We start from the raw sequence: 21,629 nt of genomic DNA on the forward strand, positions 1-21,629 counted from the left end.
TGGGACCAGATGCCATGATCTTAGTTTTTAGAATGTTGAGTTTGAAGCCAGCTTTTTCACTCTCCTCTTTCACCTTCATCAAGAGGCTCTTTAATTCCTCTTTACTTTCTGCCATTAGAGATATCCAAGTATTTGAGGTTGTTGATATTTCTCCCCGCAGTCTTGATTCCAGCTTGTGATTCATCCATCCTGGCATTTCACATGATATACACTGCATATAAGTAAAATAAGCAGGGTGACAATATACAGACTTGTACTCCTTTTCCCAATTTTGAACCTATTTATGATCCTAATAGGGCTTCCCTGGTAGCTCAGCTGGTAAAGAATCTCCATTGCAGGAGACCCTGGTACGATTTCTGGTGGGAATGAGGATCTCCCAGTCAGGAAGGTCCCCTGGAGAAGAGATAGGCTACCCACTCCAGTATTCCTGAGCTTCCCCGCTGGCTAAGATGGTGAAGAGTCCACCTACAATGGGGGAGACCTGGGTTTGACCCCTGGCTTGGGAAGCTCCCCTGGAGAAGAGATAGGCTGCCCACTCCAGTATTCTTGAGCTTCCCTGCTGGCTCAGATGGTGAAGGATCCACCTACAATGGGGGAGACCTGGGTTTGATCCCTGGGTAGGGAAGATCCCCTGGAGGAGGGCATGGCAACCCACTCCAGTATTCTTGCCTGGAGAATCCTATGAACAGAGGAGTCTGGCAGGCTACAGTCCATGGGGTCACAAAGAGTCAGACATGACTGAGCAACTAAGTGCACACACACACCATGTTAATAGAACCTATAACTCCCTCCCAGAGAAGGAATTCTTCTATTCTTACAACTCAGTAAACAATTACAAAAGTGCAGTTAATGCTCCAAAGAGTCTGTCTCAATGTAGAACACCAACTCTTAGTAGAACATTTCTAGAGACATCATTCCTCATGGTTCCTGGCTGAGAGTACTCTGTTTCACTATACCCTCAAAATTTCAGTTTTACACCTTGAAAACAAATTCAAATGAGAAAAAGGCAAAGGTCTTTAGCAAATTTTTAACAATTTTGAAAGAGGGATGAATTCGCTAACATTTTCAGTGAGCTACAGTTTATGAAACATTCCTGCAGAGAATTTCTCCTTTGATGAAACCACTCACTTTGCAGTTAAGAGCTCAGGATCCAGAGCACTGGTCTCCTCAGGGAGACCTCAGGTCAATCGGCAGGTAAATAACAGCCTTAGGTCAACTGAGTTAATCAGGCAGCTAACCAAGCCTGGGAATCGGGTCTTCTCACTACATGCCCAGCAAGAAAATTGAATATGCATTTGCAGGCATTCATTTTGCATTTTAGCATGTTACAATCATGGAGATAAATATGTATCCCAAGTCACTTGTCTAGAATGGTTGGTCCTGTGTCTAACTACAATCCCTTCTCCCTTTTATAATTTATTTCCTTGTTTTTTCTATAATTTTACCCTCTATGATTGTTCCCCTAAGCCTATTTCTTTGAGGCTTTGAACAAGTGGAATCCTGTTGTATATGTTCTTTGTTATCTTGATTAATTCACTCAAAAATTTTTAAGGCTCATTCATGTTTTTGAATGTGGTAGAACATTCCTTCATACAAACATAGTATAGTTTAGCTATAACTTTTTTTTTAATGTTGATGGACATTTGGGATTCTTCCAGGTTGGAGCTGCTAAAAATGATGTTGCATTGAGCATTTTTGGCATGAATCCTCATGAACACGTATACACATTTCTGTTGGTTATACACCCAGGACTGGAATACTAATCATCAGGTCTGTGTATCTTCAACCTTTTACAAGACAGTATCAAATTGTTTCCAAAATAATTGTACCAATTAATACTCCCATCACAACATATGAGAGCATTTTGCTCTACAAAATTACCAAGTATTGGATTCATCTAATTCTTGCTAATCTAATGAAGGTGTAATGCCTTTGTGTTGTGGTTAAGTTGTATTTCCTTATGTATCAATGAGATCAATCATCTTTTCAACTCTATTTACCATAAAAGCTTTTTATATACTCTAAATACTGGTCAAAATGTTTACTTTGTGGCTTCTCTTTTCTGTTCTGGTGTCTTTTGAGGAGTGGAAGTCTGCTGTTTCTCTTTTCTTTTATGGTTTATTACAGGATATCAAATATACTTCCTTGTGCTATACAATATGATCTCCTTTCTTAGGGATCTTAAATATAATACTTTGAACCTCCTGGACCTGAGAGTCTGTTTCCCAGTCCTGTGTAAGTGCTGGCGGCCCTATGGTGGGGAGCCCCTGCCCTGCAGCAGGCCCCTGCTGACCCGCACCCCGCAGGAGACGCGCAGACACAGCCCTGGCTCCGTCTCTGGGGGTCTCTGGGTCCTGGTGCACACAGGTTTTGTTTGAGCCCTCCAAGTGTCTCTGGCAGATATGGGGTTTGATTCTAAACACGATTTTGCCCCTCCTACCATCTTGCTGGGGCTTCTCCTTTGCCCTTGGACGTGGGGTATCTTTTTTTGGTGGAATCCAACATTCTCCTGTTAACTCCTACCAGAACCTAAATAGGCCCCAAAGGTGAAAGCTGGATAAGACAAGGTTCCTGTTCTTACTGAGCACACAGTCATCTTTCACTAGATTATCAGAAACCAAATTTGGAAAATAACTGGGAACGCTGGTGTAGGTTAAAGAACCCTGGGCAAAATACTTGATTCAAAACCACAAACTATCCATGGTGAAATTCATCTCATAACAGTAGGTTATAAAAATGAAAATTAAAGGTATAATAAAAAACTTAAATTAAAAAAATTTAAAAGTGATAATAGTCAAAACATATCTAGGAATCTCTCCGGAGCTGTTGTGGGTGATGTGTGGTCAGTTCAGTTTCAGATAGCTCCTCCTTCCAGCTTGTGCGTGTTCTCTATAGGCCCCCTCCAATGCTTAGTCAGTGCTAACTACAGGGTTTTGATCTGGTGCTCCTGTCACTTCCACAGCGGTTCCCTCTTCTTTATTTTGGCTTCCTCTGTTTGCAAGTCTCTTCAGTGTCTAATTTCTGCCCTGACACAGGAGGCAAAGGTGGTCACCTATTTAGGCTTACTTGTTCAGTTGTGTTGTGGCGAGGGAGGGACATTGCCAACAAATATCACTGGCGTGTGTGGGGAGTGTTTACAGTGCATGCACCACCGGGTTTGCCCCCGCTCACGGCAGTGTGTGCCTTCCGGGTCTACTCTGCTCAGGCTCCAGGGTGGCCCACATAAAGATCTTAATGACCTGGATAACCATGATGGTGTGATCACTCACCTAGAGTCAGGCATCCTGGAATGCAAAGTCAGGTGGGCCTTAGGAAGCATCACTACAAACAAAGCTAGTGGAGGTGATGGAATTCCAGTTGAGCTATTTCAAACCCTAAAAGATGATGCTGTGAAAGTGCTGCACTCAATATGCCAGCAAATGTGGAAAACTCAGCTGTGGCCACAGGACTGGAAAAGGTCAGTTCTCATTCCAATCTCTAAGAAAGGCAATGCCAAAGAATATTTAAACTACCGCACAACTGCACTCATCTCACATGCTAGAAAAGTAAGGCTCAAAATTTTCCAAGTCTGGCTTTAACAATATGTGAACTGTGAACTTCCGAATGTTCAAGCTGGATTTAGAAAAGGCAGAGAAACCAGAGATCAAATTGTTAACATCCGTTGGATCATTGAAAAAGCAAGCAGGTTCCAGAAAAACATCTAATTCTGGTTCACTGACTATGCCAAAGCCTTAGACTGCGTGGGTCACAACAAACTGTAGAAGATTCTTCGAGATGGGAGTACCAGACAACCTGACCTGCTTCCAGAGAAATTTGTATGCAGGTCAGGAAACAACAGTTAGAATTGGACATGGAACAACAGACTGGTTCCAAATCGGGAAAGGAGTATGTCAAGGCTGTATATTGTCACCCTGCTTAATTAACTTACATGCAGAGTACATCATGAGAAACGCTGGAGTAGATGAAGCACAAGTTGGAATCAAGATTGCTGGGAGAAATATCAATAACCTCAGATAATGCAGATGACACCACCCTTACGGCAGAAAGCGAAGAAGAACTAAAGAGCCTCTTGATGAAAATGAAAGAGGAGAGTGAAAAAGTTGGCTTAAAGCTCAACATTCAGAAAACTAAGGTCCCATCACTTCATGGCAAATAGATGGGGAAACAGTGGAAACAGTGACAGACTTGATTTTCTTGGGCTCCAAAATCACTGCAGATGGTGACTGCAGCCATGAAATTAAAAGATGCTTGCTCCTAGGAAGAAAAGCTATGACCAATCTAGACAGCATATTAAAAAGCAGAGACATTACTTGGCCAACAAAGGTCCATCTAGTAAAAGATATGGTTTTTCCAGTGGTCATATAAGGATGTGAGAGTTGGACTATAAAGAAAGCTGAGCACAGAAGAATCGATGCTTTTGAACTGTGGTGTTGAAGAAGACTCTTGAGAGTCCCTTGGACTGCAAGGAGATCCAACCAGTCCATCCTAAAGGATATCAGTCTTGAAAGTTCATTGGAAGGACAGATGCTGAAGCTGAAATTTCAATACCTTGGCCACCCGATGTGAAGAACTGACTCATTTGAAAAAACCCTGATGCTGGGAAAGATTGAAGGCGGGAGGAGAAGGGGACGACAGAGGATGAGATGGCTGGATGGCATCACCGACTCTATGGACATGAGTTTGAGCAAACTCCGGGAGTTGGTGATGGACAGGGAGGCCTGGCGTGCTACAGTTCATGGGGTTGCAAAGAGTCAGACATGACTGAGTGACTGGACTGAACTGAACTGAACTGATACACACACGTTTGTTAACACAAACGTTATGTTAACACAAACATACACACTGTGTCTTCTTTATCCATTCATCTGTTGATGGACATTTGAGTTTTCCTATGTCTTGGGTGTTGTGAATAGTACTGCTATGAATATTGAGGTGAACTGTATCCTCTTGAATTACAGATCTGTCTGGATATATGCCCAGGCGTGGGATTGCAGGATCATGTGGTAGCTGTATTTTTAGTTTTTTGAGAAACTTCCATACTGTTGATTGTACCAATTTACATTCCCACTAACAGTGTAGGAGGCTTCCTTTTCTTCCACACCCTCATGAACACATATTATTTGTAGACTTTTTAATAGCCACTCTCACTGGTCTGAGGTGTTATCTCATTGCAGTTTTGATTTCCATTTCTCTGATAATTAATCATGATAAGCATCTTTTCATGGGCTTCTTGGCCATCTGTCTGTGTTCTTTGGAGAAATGTCTACTTAGGTGTTCTGTTCATTTTTCCATTGGGTTGTTTTTGTTGTTGTTATTGAATGCATGAGCTGTTTGTGTTTTGAAAATTAAGCTCTTGTGGTTGCATTGTTTGAAAATATTTTGTCCCATTTTGTAGACTTTTTCATTTTGTTTATGGTTTTCTTTACTGTATAAAAGCTTGTAAATTTGATTAGGTCCCATTTACTTTTGCTTTTATTTCTATTGCCTTGGGAGACTAACCTAAGAAAACACTGGTGCAATTTATGCCAGAGAGTGTTTTGCCTATGTTCTGTTCTAGGAGTTTTATGGTATCATGTCTTATAAGTCTTTAAGTCATTTTGAGTCTTATTTGTTCTAGTTCTGTGGAATATGTCATAGATAATTTGATACGAATCACATTAAATTTGTAAATTGTTGTGGTTAGTTTGGCCATTTTAACAATATTAATTCTTCCAATCCAAGAGTATGGGCTATCTTTCCATTTCTTTGAATCATCTTCAGTCTTTTATCATTGTTTTATAGTTCTCAGCATATGCCTTTTACCTCCTTGGTCCTGTTTATCTTAAGTATTAATGTTTTAAATGTGATTTTAAAAGGATTTTTTTTTAAACTTTCTGATATCTCATTGTTAGTGTAAAGAAATGCAGCCAATTTCTGCATGTTAATTATATCCTGCTACCTTGCTGCCTGCTACCCTACGGAATTCATTTATCAGTCCTATTAGTTTTTGTGTGGAGTTTTTAGGGTTTTCTACATACTGCATCATGTCTTTTGCATATAATGACAGTTTACCTCTTCCCTTTCAATCTGGAGACCTTTCATTTCTTTTTCTTATGACTGCTCTGACGAGGACTTGAGTAATGGAAAATCTTAACTTTGATGTACTTGAATTTATCAATCTTTCATCTATAATTAGACTCTAAGAGTTGCTTAACAATTCTTCCCTACCGTGAGTTTGCTTCTGAAAACTTTAGTTTTATTTTTCACATTAATATTTGCCTGGAATTGATCTTTATATGGAGTAAATCAGGGTCCAATGTCCTTCCTCCCTCCATCTCACTCTTCCTTATTTCCTTCCCTCCCTCCCTTTCGATCCTTCCTCTCTTCTTTCCTGTATTAGATATGCTGTCCCAGCACCATTTATTTAAGAGACTCTTCTCTACAACTCAGAAGTGACACTTCTATGAATTTCAAATATCCATACACAGATGAATCTGTTTTTGGGATATCTATCCTGTTCCATTGGCCTACTGATTTTTCTCTCACTATAACCTCATATTTTAGTCACTATAATTTTATAATAAGTCTTGACATCTTTAACAACTAGACTCTCTTTTTATTTCTAAAAGTCTCTTCACTATATGTGGCCTTTTCTATTATAAATTCAACAATGACCTTATCAAATTCAGACTTAGATTGTGATTGCACTAAATCGATAGATATATCAGTTAGGTGGGAACTGACATTTTTATCCTGTTGAGTCTTCTAATTCATGAATATGGTATTCTATTACTTTCATTTTTCTGACTCTTGATAATATTTTATAATTTCCCCCTTGGAGAATTACATATCCTTTGTTGCTTAATATTTTTAATGCTATTATAAATAGAGCCTTTTATTTTCTGTAGTTTTCTTGATGATACACAGAAATATAATTTACTTTTATATTTTTTTATCTAGGAGTCTGACTAAGATCATTTATTCTAAATGATCAGTTGTGGGGGGTTTCCTATGCACATAAGGGTTCTATCTGTGAAAAATGATTTTCCTTCTTTTCAAAACTTCCAATTTTCTTATATTATTGCACCAAGACCTCCCACCCAGTAAAATTCTGAAGTGAAATGAGAATAGTTGGCATCCAGTTTAACTCTCCATTTATTTATGTCTTTTAAAATTTCTCTGTGATATTTTGTACTTCTCAGGGTATAAAGCTGTTTACATACTTTGTCAGATGTATCTCTAAATTATTTAAAATAATTTATGCAATTAAAATGAGCAATTTAAAAATTCAATTTCTGACTGTTGCTAGCATATTGGAAACCAGTCAATTTTGGTTTATTGAGCTCAGCTCCTGCATTCTTTCTAAATTCATGTATTAGTTTTAGCAACTACTTTGTAGATCCAATCATGCTTTCTACATGGAGAATCTTGCTACTTGTTCAAAAAAGTTATACTTCTTCCTTGCAATCTGGATTATTTCTATTTTCTCTAGTGTCTTATTGTACTGACTGAAACTTGCAGTATGCTGTCAAATGGAAACAAACATTACAATTTTCATCACATACCATGTTAGCTGTGGCCTTTTTCATAAGATTTCCTTTATTGAGTTAAGAAACTTCCCTTGTATTTCTAAATGCTTAGATTTCTTATTAAGAATATGTGGTGTGTTTTCTCAAACACTTTTTCTGAGACTATTCAGATAATCATTCAATGTATTTTAAAAATTTTGTGTCTTTATGTATTCCATGGTGTATTTTCTTCATGGTTCTTGTGCATGAGGTTTGTTGAGTTTTTTGAATCTCTCTCTACAGTCTTAAACAAACTTGGAAAATTTTTCAGCCCTTTCTTCAAGTGTTTTTAGTATCTCCTCCTTTTTTTTGCCAGAGATTCCAATTAGACATAATCAGGCCACTTGGGTTTGTTCTAAGCCCCCTGCTGCTCTTATCATTGCTACTATTACTTTCTTGGCTTTATTACTAGAAATCTAGTTTCTACTGTGATGTCCTTCAGCTCCTTCCTTTGCAATGTCTAACCTGCATTTATTCTCTTCAGGGTACTTTTCATGTGACAAGTGGTAGGTTTCATCTTTAAGGTTTTCACGGGGTCGTTTATTTCTTCCAGATCTATTTTTTGAACATATGTAATATAGTCATAACAACTATTTTCTTTTTTTAAATTTTTATTTGACTTTTGGCTGTGGGGATCTTTGTTGCTGTACACAGGCTATCTCAAGCTGCAACATGTGGGACTGCTCTCTAGTTGTGGTCTGCAGGCTTCAGCTGCAGCGGCTTCTCCTGTGGAGCGCAGGCTCTAGGGTGCACCGGCTCCAGCAGCTGCGGCAGGCAGGCTCTAGAGTGTGGGCTCAGGAGCTGCGTCGCACAGTCCCAGGTGCCCGTCTTCCAAGACCAGGGATTGAACCCATGTCCCCTACATTGGCAGGTGGACATCCAACCATTGGACCACCAGGGAAGCCCAGTAACTATATTCTGATTGAAATCTCTGAGGTACCTATAGTTTACATGCAGTTTAAAGAAATAGAGATCCTAAATACATTTTATTCAGTTACACCAGATGTTAGCATTTTGCAAAACTATGGTACAATCAATATCACAACCAGGAATACTGGCATTGACATAATCCATCTCTTTTTCAATTTCCCCAAGTTCTCATCTACCAACTACGCATATCTGTGTACGTAGTTCTCCAATTTCATCATGTATATGTTCATGTATTCATCACCAGAGTCAAAATAAAGAACAGTTCCATCACCACAAGCATCCACCAACTTGCCTTTATATAAACACACTCATTTCTACTCCCTGACAAACACTGATGATCTTCTCTAAGTTTTTGTTACTTTGGAAATATTATGCAAATAGAATCATATACTAATTAACATTTTGAAATTGGCTTTAAAAAAAAAAATTGACATAAATCTCTGAAGAGTCATCCAAGTTGTTCTGTGTATCAGTAGAGTTCCTATCATTGCTGAGCAGTATTCCATGATGTAGATGTACCAGTTTTATTTAACCATTCACCTGCTGAAGAAACTCTGGGTTGTTTACAGATTTTGGCTATAGCAAATAAATCTGCTATGAGCAGTTCTGTACATGTTTTTGAGAAAATGTATGTTTTAATGGTTCCTTAGATAAATGCCTGATCCATCTGGGTCAGTTGCATAGTAGGTAGATGTAGCTTCATAAAAACTGCCAAATTTACATTCCCTTCAACAGGATATCCACAATCCGGCTTCTGTGCACCCTCATCAGCATTTGCTGGTGTCTCTGTTTTTTATTTCATCGCTTCTGATATGTGTGTAGTGATATCTCCTTGTAATTCAATTTGTATTTACAACAGCTAAGGATTTTAAGCCCCTTTTCATGTACATATTTGATATCTGTATATTCTCTCTGGTGAAATATCTATCATGTCTTCCACCTATTTCTAATTAGACTGATTTTACTGTTGAGTTTTGAGAGTTCTTTATATATTCTAGATGGTATTCCTCAGTTGGACTGTAGTTTTCTTGCAGTGTCTTTGTCTGGTTTTAGTATCAGGATAATGGTAACTTTGTAAGTTAATCTGGGAGCATCTTCAACTTTTTGGAATAGTTCAAGAAGACAGCCATTAGATTTCCGTTAGATGTTTGCTACAATTCTCTGTGAAGCCACATGGTTCTCAACTTGTTTCCTGGCAGTTCTTAAAGTTACACATTCAGTTTTACTACTAGTGATCTCTCTCTTCTGTTGTCTTTTTTCTTGATTTGTTGTTGATTGGTTGTTTTTCTCTAGAAATTAGTCCACTTCTTCTAGGTTGTCCAACTTTTTAGCATATAACTGCTTACAAGCAGTCCCGCATGATTTTTTGTGTCTCTGTGGTATCAGTTACTACTTCTTCTCTTTCACTTCTTTTTCGGGTCCTCTCTTCTCCTTGGTGAGTTTGCCCAGAGATTTGTTAATTTCATTCTTTCAAAAAAAAAAAAAAAAAAAAAAAAAAAAAAAAAAAACCACCACCACCACCACCACCCAGCTCTTGGTTTTATTGAACTCTTCTGTTATTTCTTTAATTTGTATTATTTATTTACTCTCTGATCTGTATTATTTCCTTCCTTCTGATGATGTTAGGTTTTGTTATTCTTTTTCTAATTCTTTTAGGTGGTAGGTTAGGTTGCTTACTTGGGATTTTTCTCACTTTTTGATGAAGGCCTCTGTTGATATGGACTTCCCTCTTAAGATTGCTTTTGTTTCATCCCAAAGATATTTATATGGCTATCCCTGTCTCAAGGTGCTTTTAAGTTTCCCAATTTCATTATTCAACCATTGGGTTTTTTATTAACATGTTGGTTATTTTTCATGTCATCATTTTTTCTTATTTCTCTTTCTGTAGTTTCTGTTCTTGTGCTGTTGTGGTCAGAAAAGCTTATTGAAATGACTTCTATCCTCTTTAATTTGTTCAGGCTTCTTTTATGCCCTAGTACGTTGTCTATCAGAGAGGGCAATGGCACCCCACTCCAGTACTCTTGTCTGTAAAATCCCATGGATGGAGGAGCCCGGTAGGCTGCAGTCCATGGGGTCGCTAAGAGTCGGGCACGACTGAGTGACCTCACTTTCACTTTTCACTTTCATGCATTGGAGAGGGAAATGGCAACCCACTCCAGTATTCTTGCCTGGAGAATCCCAGGGACAGGGGGATTCTGGTGGGCTGCCGTCTGTGGGGTCGCACAGAGTCAGACACGACTGAAGCGACTTAGCTGCAGTAGCAGCAGCATGCTGTCTATCTTAGACGACTGTTCCATGTACACTTGAAAAAACATGTGTTCTGTTGCTTGGGGATGTAATTTCCTTTAAAGTCTAACTGTGCTATTGTTTCATTTAGGATCTCTGTTGCTTTATTTTCTGCCTGGAAGTTCTGTCTGTTGAAATGTCAGTGGAGTTTTAACATCACCTACTGTTATTGTGACTTCCCTAGTGGCTCAGATGGTAAAGCATCTGCCTACAACGCGGGAGACCCAGGTTCAATCCCTGGGTTGGGAAGACCTCCTGGAGAAGGAAATGGCAACCCACTCCAGTATTCTTGCCTGGAGAATCCCATGGACGGAGGAACCTGCTAGGCTACAGTCAATGGGGTCGCAAAGAGTCAGACACGACTGAGTGACTTCACTTCATTGTTATTGCAGTCTTGTCAATTTTTCCCTGTAAGTCCATTGATATTGGTTTTATGTACTTAGGCTCTCCTATGGAGGGTCATGTATGCTAAACAGTATCTTCCTCTTGTATTTATTAGTTTATTATGTAGTGTCCTTTATCTTTATGACCTTTAAATTCTGCTTTATCTGACATGATTATTGCTACCCTCACTTTCACGTCATTTCCATTTGCAGGACATATCATTTCCATCCCATGATTATATCTGACTCAGCTTGCTGTACACCAGAAACACAATATTGTAAATCAACAACGTTTAAATTTTAAAGAACAGAAGTGTTTACCTTCCAAATATTTGGGGATTTCACTGCTTCTCTGTGTGACTCTCTCCACTCTGGAACTCTGTATTGCAATTTCTGGCTGCTTCCCTCTCTAAACTCTAACTTCTACGCTTTCAATTTAGGGAGATTGCGGAGTTGTTTTTACAAGTCCCCTTTAATGAGTTATTTGTATGACCTCCATCCTATTTTTATACAGTAATCTTGGGCAATCACAGGGTTTAACCGTTTGTTTCCTTTTGTTGTCTGTTAACCACTGTCTGAGAAGCACTGCTTCATGTCTTTTGTCCAGTGTTTGAGTTATTAAAGGTGGCAAGATAAATCTGTCTTTTACTTATGGCCAGCAGTGGAGTCAAAATTTTTATCCACTCATCAGACATCCTTATTATTTACATAATTTGGAACGACAATTACTTTCTTTTAGCCCACTGAAGGTACCATTTCACCGTTTCACTGTTACTGCTGAAAAGCCAAGTCAGTCTTTAACATTCCTTTGACGTGCAGTGTGTCTTTTTATTTTCACCTTCTTTTATGATTCTTTGTCTTCTGTTTTACACGTTTACTTTGAAGACACCAGGCATGCATCTCTTACTCTATCTTCGTTGGAATTCACCATTCATCTGCAATCTGTGGATCAAAGTTTTCTAGTAGTTCAGAAGAATGCTCAGCCTTTATCTCTATGAATAACTTTACTCCTTTCTTTTTTCTAGGACTCTAATCAAACAGACATTAAACATTCTCACTGAATTTCTTTCCTTCTCTTGTATACACTCCGTCTTTTTCTATGTGTGCTTTATTACAGATAGTTGCTTCCAGTTTGTTAATTCTCTTTCCTGCCATGTATACTGTGCTAAGCATGTTCACTCACTTTCAAAACTTTTGATTATTGTTATTTCATTTGGAATTTCATTTGGTTCTTCAAATCTACATTACTTTTTAAACACAGTATGTATAGCTGTTTTAAACACATCTCTGATAATTCCAAATCTAAAGTCTGTGCATATCCTGCTCCTGTAATTTCCTACTTACATTGCCTTAAATTCTTCTGTACCATTATATTCTTAATTCTGTATTCACTGCTCTTACATTTTTGTTTTACAAGACACAAAGTAAATATGCCTTTCTTCAGAGAGCTGCTGGAATGGCTTGTTAGGTTCAAGGGCCACTACCAGTTGGGAACCACCTCAAACTACGCTTGAGTCTAAATTCCCCAATTCCACCCAAATTTTGGTGCTCAAGATATAAAAGCAACCGAGGGCTAGTCTGTGGCTACAACTTTGAGGGGACCTCTGGTCCTTTTCTCTTCTGACAGTCCCTGAGTTTGGGGGTCTCCTTGAGCTTTCTGGAGCCTCAACTTAACATGGAATTTCCTACAGGATCCTCCAATATAATGGATACTTGGCCTTATTTTTGCCCCTTTAATCTATGAGTCTGATCTACCCAAGAGTGAGGCACTGGACATATACTCCAGTCAAAAGTGCCCACTTTCTCTTAAATATTGTACTCATCTCTGGGTTTGAGGCTTTCTCCAAAGCGCTGGCCTTTCAATTCATCATCTTACCTCACCTGTTTTCAAGTGTATATGAAACACACACATACATAAGCAGTCTTGAAAGATCCATCAATAGTTATAAAGGGCAAAGTACATGCTAATTTATGGGTAAAGAGCCAACTTTATTTAGCATTTAAAAGTTTTTTGAATCAGTTCAGTTCAGTCGCTCAGCTGTGTCTGACTTTGTGACCCCATGGACTGCAGCATACCAGGCTTCCATGTCTGTCACCAACTCCCAGAATTTGCTCAAACTCATGTCCATTGAGTCGGTGGTGCCATCCAACCATTTCGCCCTCTGTCATCCCCTTCTCCTCCTGCCTTCAGTTTTTCCCAGCAACAGGGTCTTTTTCAATGAGTCAGCTCTTTGCATCAGGCAGGCAAAGTACTGCAGCTTCAGCTTCACCATCAGTCCTTCCAATGAATATTCAGGACTGATTTCCTTTGGGACGGACTGGTTGGATCTCCTTGCAGTCCAAGGGACTGTCAAGATATTTCGCCAACACACAGTTCAAAAGCATCAATTCTTTGGCACTCAGTTTTCTTTATGGTACAACTCTCACATCTATACAGGACTACTGGAAAAATGATGGTTTTGACTATACAGACCTTTGCTGTCTAGGTTGGTCATCGCTTTTCTTCCAAGGAGCAAACATCTTTTCATTTCATGGCTGCAGTCACCATCTGCACTGATTTTGAAGCCCAAGAAAATAAAGTTTATCACTGTTTCCATTGTTTTCCCATCTATTTGCCATGAAGTGATGGGACCGGATGCTATGATTTTCATTTTCTGAATGTTGAATTTTAAGCCAACTTTTTCACTTTCCTCTTTCACTTTCCTTAAGAGGCTCTTTAATTTCTCTTCACTTTCTGCCATAAGGGTGGTGTCATCTGCATATCTGAGGGTATTGATTACTTTTCCCGGCAATCTTAATTCTAGCTTCTGCTTTATCCACCCTGGCACTTCGCATGAGGTATTCTGAATTTAATTTAAATAAGCAAGGTGACAATATACTGCCTTGATGTACTCCTTTCCCAATTTGGAACCAGTCCTTTGTTCCACGTCCGGTTCTAACCATTGCTTCTTGACCTGACTACAGGTTTCGCAGGAGGCAGGTAAGGTAGTCTGAATTCCCATCTCTTTAAAAACTTTCCAGTTTGTTGTGATCCACAAGTCAAAGGATTTAGCATAGTGAATGAAGCAGAAGTAGATGTTTTTCTGGCACTCTCTTGCATCTTCTATGATCCAATAGATGTTGGCATTTTGATCTCTGGTTCCTCTGCCTTTTCTAAATCCAGCTTGAACATCTGGAAGTTCTCTGCTCACATACTGTTGAAGCCTGGCTTGGAGAATTTTGAGCATTACTTTGCTATCATGTGAGATGCTAGCATGTGATTCTTTTAAACAGAGAGGTAAATTAGTATAGTGTGCTACTCCCAGAAACAGGACATTTCTATAGAGTTCTTTTATGTATTAATGCTAAGTATACTGCTTCCTATTGAATCTATTTCTTTTCACTCTTTAGAGGAAACAAATTCTTAAAGAATGTGTAACTAACAGCACAGGGTAAAGACAGGAACTGATCTGACTGTAGCCATCTATATAAGTGAATTTATTCATGTGACATTGCAGGGCCCTTGGATGTGAAATGCAGGTAACAGTAAATTATTCTGAAAGCTATTGCTTGCTCTATCATTCTATGAATCTACAAATGCTTCAACACTTCTATAACACCTATAGCAGACCATACTTAACAGTAAAACCCCTCTTTCTCACTGGTAGAGATATTTCTGTACTAACAGCCTATATCCACTGACTACCAACTGACTGAAGATACCACATATCCTATTCATTATTCCTATAGATCACATCTTTTGAAACATGACTAAACGACTCTTTCTACTGTGTTATACTACCACTTGCTTTTTGAGGTTAGGTTAAGAATTTAAAACTACTCACACACAAATCATTCCCATCATTCATGACTGTAGAGAATTAAAGTACAGAATTCAGATATTCTTCTATTGAAAAAAAAAGGAAATCTTCAGGTAAAATGATCAAGAGTATTATAAGTTCTTTGTAAAAGTACCCTATTGAATATAGTGCTAATAAATAAAAGACAACCAACAGTGTACTTCAGGTCGATAATAAAAATTTAATAGTAACATCATAAAATAAACATATAAAAATCAATTATTTAGTTCTGGATGTTAGAAATAATATACATAATAAATTCAGCAGAGTACTGATAGCGCTGCAAGATAAGATTTTATGGTTCAAATTATATATATTATGTCAATCAGATTGTTTTGTTCTCAGGGTTTCCAATATTCTGCTTTTATTACAAAAAGCATCTGAACTTCAGATATGTCTAATGATGTAATACCTGGCATACTGCCACTGAAGCTGTGTGACCACTGTCTTAATGATCTAACTAAATCTCCTCATAATGTAATTAAAAGAGGTGAACATTTCTCCACTTTGGAATACTAGTTACCAAAACTGTCACAGTGTCAAAATAAAAATGATTCCTTTCTCCTGTTGAATTTCAATTAAAAAGCACATGCATGAGAAGAAGCTGAAAACAAAAAGCGAAGCTTTATGCTATATGCTAGGTCAATGCTTAAGTCCACAGACTAAGTTTAAAGGTAAACTTCCTGGTTCTGGTCCTCAAGTAAAATGGAACTAATGAACCAACTTCTTAATTATCAGGAAATACATGTTAGCTACTCTTTCATAATCAAATCTTTCAATGATTTCTAAGACTCTTTCGGTATCCTGTTTTGGTTGAGCTAGTTCAGGAAACACACTGGTTGAAAAAGGATTGAGAAAATATGTTTTAAGGCTGAAAGTTCCATCTTTGAAAAATAAAGATTTAAGTATAGCCCTTGAAAAGGTTATTTAACCCAGAATTGCTGGACATTACAAGTAGAGAGAAAAAAAGAGTCATGCTTAAATGCATAAATGAAAAACTGTTGGTAGGTCTTTCAAAACAGAAGTAATTCTTCCAACTCAGAGACATCTGCTGAAAGTCAAAGTTACCCTGCTACATGATTCATCTTCTACAAAGCCACTGAGTCAAGTCAGGATCACTGTGTCTTAAAACTTTGGTTGGATGACTTAATAAAATACATATTCTGTAAGAAGTAACTGTAACTCAACAAACAAAATAGATATAAAACTAGAATCTTAATTGAAAAATGGCATGTTTCTCCATCATTTTCATGCAGTCAGCATGCCCATCTGAAATCTAATATTTCATTTGTAAAAATTGCTACATTTCCCACTGAAGCTTGTTATTCTGATGAATCAAAAGTTAAATGCTTTCATTCAGTTGATGGTTAATGGAAGTTCTGAGGATTATTCATCATTATCTGTAGAAAAAGGAAAAAAATTTAACTCACTAATGAAAATCAAGCTCTGTGTATTTACTTGGTAAAAAAGTCATTTTTTGGTCATGCTAAAGAAAAAGAGCCTTAATGTATGGAGTTTTTATTTAATATCTCACACTCCTTATAAAACATGCAAATAATACAATAGAGAATTAAGTGGTAAGCAAAAATCACCTATAAGCCAAAGACAACCAAGGCTAATAATTTTATATAAATCTTTCCAGATTGCTTTACTATGCATACACAAATATGCTTTAAAAAATTACAACCATGCAGTTGTGAGACACGACTTTTTGCTTTTAAAACACATAACGGATGGAAAGATGGATAAATAAGTGATAAAGGAAGATTATAAAATGCTAATGGCAGAATCTAGGTGGTGGACATATGTGTGGTTAACTGTACAGCTGTTTCAACGTTTTCATATCATAAAAATTTTACAATGAAGCTTTGAAAAAGAATAAATCATGGGTAAATTCCATTACAGTTTCAATGGCTGTGTAGTATTTTTTTGATATAGTGCATTTAAATTAACCATTCGTGTTTAAAGACATTGTGGTTATCTCCAATTTTTCATGAGCCTAAAAAACACTTAGGAATAAATAAAACAGACTGCTTAATTTAACCTGAAGGATGAAGAGTCTGAATATGAACAAAACTAGTTTGATACTCTCCACAGATTCACTCAAATGCAATCATTTTTCTGGCCTCATGCCATTAACTTCCACATGCCATATTATGGAAAGGGCCCCATGAGATCCAAATATTGTAAAAGTTACTGAGAATGCTTTCAGTCTATTACAGGACTGTTTCATAAAATGGAGTTCAAGATCTCAAGTCAAGAATATACAAGTGTCAGATAATGTTTATATTTCATTTTGATAAAAATAATTATTTATATATAGAAAAAATCCACATGTTCCATAAGAGTAATTCACAATGGACAGACATTTTCAAAGACTAAGATGAGTTTTTCACTGAGGTCTTAGATTCCTGGAGTCTGAAAAAGTATTTTCCTTTTTAGAGGAATTCACATGTTACTTCAGTTGGAGGAACACTATCATAGTTTCCTCTTTTCAAGAATCACTGGACATTTTTCCTTGTTTCAATTCCAGGAAACACTGTCATCTGAGTAACTGACACATTTTGTCTCAAGTAATTACTAATTAATTAGGTTTCCTGCTTTGCTACCAAGATTAGCACCAAACTGGTGAATTATTTTCCCAAACTGTAGAGATTCTTGGACTATGAGCTTGTGTTCCTACTTCAACTTGGCTTAATATTATATTGCTTGCACTCATTTGCCTAATATGTTGACTTTTCCAAACACTTGTTTTCAACTTAATTTCATCTTCTTTTCAATGTATGTATGTGTATATATGTATATATATGTATGTACATACAGTGTACTATATATAATGTAGTCAAACCTTTTTTGGCTGAATAAGATGAAATATAAATAAATCTTATGAAAATTTCTACTGCCAAATTAAGCATCAACATTTTAAATCCTCAACTTCTGTCTACAAATCATACCTTTAAAGTAATAATATTAATTTTAACAAATATTTTTAGAAATGAATTCTTGTCCAAAATGGGCTTCCCTTGTGGCTCAGCTGGTAAAGAATCTGCCTGCAATGCAGGAAACCTGGGTTTGATCCCTGGGTTAGGAAGATTCCCTGGAGAAGGGAAAGGCTACCCACTGTATAGTACATGGGGTTGCAAAGAGTTGGACATGACTGAGCTACTTTCACTTTCACTTTCTTGTTCAAAATATTCAGAATCAGTTTATAAACTCACTATAAAAGTTAGGCTCATTACGGCATGGTAAGATACTTAAAACAAAAAGATCACATATTATTTATCTTGATTACCTACTTCATTTACTAAACTTGATTGTAAGTAACTTTACGCTTTTCTCAAAAAAATTGAAAGCTCTCAGAATGGACGTGTATCAAGAAAGACAATCAAAAGAATATGGTATATAAGATGTCAGGGAATTCATGAAAGAGAAGTTTCAAGATATTTTGTGTAATGGAGTATTATCATTAGAATAAGTCTGTATCTCTGCTTCGAAGACAATAAACATTTATTTGGATAAGTACGTTCTTGTATTTTTTTCCCCTAAGTGGTATTATTGTCCATTGACTTCTTTTTTTAATAAAGAAGTGAAGCTCAGTTGTGTCCGACTCTTTGCGACCCCATGAACTGTAGCCCACCAGGCTCCTCCATCCATAGAATTTTCTAGGCAAGAGTACTGGAGTGGGTTGCCATTTCCTTAATAAAGAAGAGATCCCTTAAATTTCTACTGACAGGTTTCAGAGCAACCACCTTGAGTATGAAACATGATTCTGTTTGTGCCTGTCTATCTGTGATAATTCTTAACTACTACATAATGAGGCACACAGGTAGCACGAACTGTTATAAAGGAAGCTGGTTTACATTCAATTGGTTCCTTGCTGCTAATGGCCTGAACATCTCCCTGGCAGTTACTCTGTGGGCTTATGAAGCAAAGTAATGAAAATGCAGTGGGTTTTAAAGCTGTAAGAGTACTTACTGTACCTGAAAGATTTTCTAGTTTCGGTTTAACAATAACAATTAGAATTTTAACAAGACTTTTACCTCCATTAAGGCAGTTCAAGGAAGATTTTTTGCTGAGCTTATTATAGTCAATGTAAATAAGTCTACATAATTATAAAGTCTCTCCCCAAATAAAACACTCTTGAATTCTGATTTTAGCAAACTTAATTTTTCATGAGTCCAAGTATCACATGTTTTAATGAAATCCTGCCTCTGAAATATGTCATCTGAGCACCCCTCCGATCATGCAGTCCAGGTTTTCGCCTCCTCATGACCAAACACCTCTACTGTTTCCATCAAGTGCTCCCGCCCATCTCGCCACAGCTGGCAACACACGACACCACGGCCAGACTTCTCACCAAAGTGCTTCTTCCACGACATTGTCCTTTCACTTCTAAACCCTTCACTGGTTTCATCCATGTGTCTTAAACATGTCACAGTGTCTCATCATAAAGACTAATTTTCCACAGGAAGCTCCTAGCATGGTCAGTCTATCCTAACACAGTAATTGCTGTTTTGTTCTTTCCCCCACAAGTCACATCCTCTACGTCTCTTTTCATTTCTCCCAATCCAACCTCCCTTCTTTAGTCCCTACTGCACTGAAAACATTTCAGAATGAGCATTTTATGTATGGCTTTACACCTTCTTTCCTATGTCTTTTTCCTAAGGAAATGGTATACAACATATAAGCAGACCATGCCCTTCACTGGCCACAAAAATGAAGTGCCAGGCACCCAGGAGCCTCCATAAACACTCTGAAAACCCACCACAGTGCATGAGATGGGAGATCATGCTCTATCTGATAGCAAATGAAACAAATTTGAGACAAAATGAATCACCTCCTGTTACATGACCAGCCTGTCATAGAATCAGGACTATAACTCTGGTCTCTAGATTCAATGCTTTGTGCTCTACCATGACCAAGTGAATGAGAAAAAATATTCTTTAATAACTTTTAATAAAGTCAACACATTCTGAGTGATTCTACAAGTAAATATTTTTTAAATATAAAAATGGTTTATACTCAAATCATGATAAATGAACTGCACTTACTCTCAACAAAAGACATTACATTTCGTACTATTTAGGAGAAATTTTACACATGTGTCTAAAAATGTAATTCCACCTCCTTGATAAGAAAGTATTCTAATTTCTAGAGCTGTCCAAAAAGGAGGCTTTTTAAAAATCTCAATTCAAATGTTACTTGCAAATTAAATTATTGACTTAAAAAACAGGCCAATAAAAGTTTATCCCAGAATCCAAGTAACTGTATCCTTTACAGTTAATTGCTTAAAAGTACTAGATGTTAATATAATTCCAATACAGATTTCACAAAATGCATGTGATATAATCTAATTAATTTACATTTGTCATTTCATTTTTTGCACATTTATTTAAAACATAAGGATGTGAGGAAATCTTACCTTCTTGATAGGCTCCATCTGCCATGACTAAATGAAGAATCTTGGAATAAAGATGCTGATGTTCATTTCCCAAAATATTCTGAACTATTGTTGAACAAATCTCAATATTTTCATCTTCGTCTTCATGGACAGCCTATACCAAATTTCCAAATACAAATACTTGAATGTTAACCTTCTCTAATTGGAGACTTTATTATTTTCAGTAAGTCTACTGATCAATAAAAATCACTCCCATTTCACTACTAATTCAAACACAGAATATTTCCAAATTAAATTAAATGTTTTAGCTGATATTTTACTTGCCTTTATTTTTTCATAAACTTCAAAGAACTTTTCGAAGCCTATTTCCTGTTCCAGGTGAAGCCTCAGTTCCTCTAAATGATTAAAGACACTATCGTATTCACATTCACTAGTTATCTCCCCATCACTGTTATCTAAAAAACATAAATAAAAAGACATTTCATGATTTAAAAGACTGAATAAAATAATTCTTGCTGTAACTTATTCAACTCCCATTATAAGGGAATACTGTCATTGGGGTAGACTACTTGTACTTTCAATAGTAAGTTTTGGGGTAGACTACTTGTACTTTCAATAGTAAGTTTCTGTCACTATAATACTTGTCATGTATATAGTTAACCAACATATGTATATAAAAATGTCTTAATAACAATGATTCTTTAGAAATGTTTTCTTTCACAGACATAAGCAGTAAATCAGGTTAAGAATAAGAACATTCTAAGAGATGTCAGCTACTTGAGTTTTTAAAAAAAGGAAAAAGCATACCCATATATTCTATACTAAGGCAACCAATCCTAAATATTATTTTTAAAAACTTGGTATTAAATATGGGGCAAAACATGAAAGAACATGCAGATGACATAAGATATGTATCATAAAACTTGGAAGGCATCTACAAAGGATTATAAATGCTTTATTATTTATTAGTTTTATGTCATGTACATGCTCAACCAAAGTAATTTGAAAAATTCTAATGAAAGAAAAATTAATACAATATTATTCCTATCTCTTCTTTCCAAATAAATCATTATTTAAATACACAATTTTTCTGTGCATCTTAGGGTCAATGATATGAATAAGGAACTGTTTTCAAATCAAAAACAAAGTATCAAGGTTTTAAAAACTGCTTTTAGTTTAATCCTGCTGGTTGAGCACTATATGTGGAAGCCCTTTGTAAAACACAAACAGCTAAGAAAACTAA

The 21,629-nt window shown here is 36.9% G+C and overlaps 1 protein-coding gene and 1 non-coding gene across 9 annotated transcripts in view; one reads left to right on the forward strand and one right to left on the reverse strand.

Moving 5' to 3' along the window:
- The first annotated feature begins 10,940 nt into the window (after nucleotides 1–10,940).
- Nucleotides 10,941–11,012, forward strand: TRNAC-ACA (transfer RNA cysteine (anticodon ACA)). The gene has a single exon. It is a non-coding gene; the product is annotated as a tRNA-Cys (tRNA).
- Nucleotides 11,013–15,146: 4,134 nt separating this feature from the next.
- Nucleotides 15,147–21,629, reverse strand: part of NEK1 (NIMA related kinase 1) — a 119,687-nt gene continuing 113,204 nt past the window's right edge. For all 8 annotated transcript variants that reach the window (XM_065908038.1, XM_065908035.1, XM_065908041.1 and 5 more), the window contains 3 exons: nucleotides 20,711–20,841; nucleotides 20,408–20,540; nucleotides 15,147–16,385 (listed from right to left, as the gene is read on the reverse strand). In XM_065908038.1, the coding sequence (XP_065764110.1) occupies nucleotides 16,372–16,385; nucleotides 20,408–20,540; nucleotides 20,711–20,841 (278 nt within the window). In that variant the 3' untranslated portion in view covers nucleotides 15,147–16,371. The remainder of the gene's footprint in view (nucleotides 16,386–20,407; nucleotides 20,541–20,710; nucleotides 20,842–21,629) is intronic.

Source organism: Muntiacus reevesi, chromosome 17 (assembly GCF_963930625.1).
Source record: "Muntiacus reevesi chromosome 17, mMunRee1.1, whole genome shotgun sequence".
NCBI classification, from domain to species: Eukaryota; Metazoa; Chordata; class Mammalia; order Artiodactyla; family Cervidae; genus Muntiacus; species Muntiacus reevesi.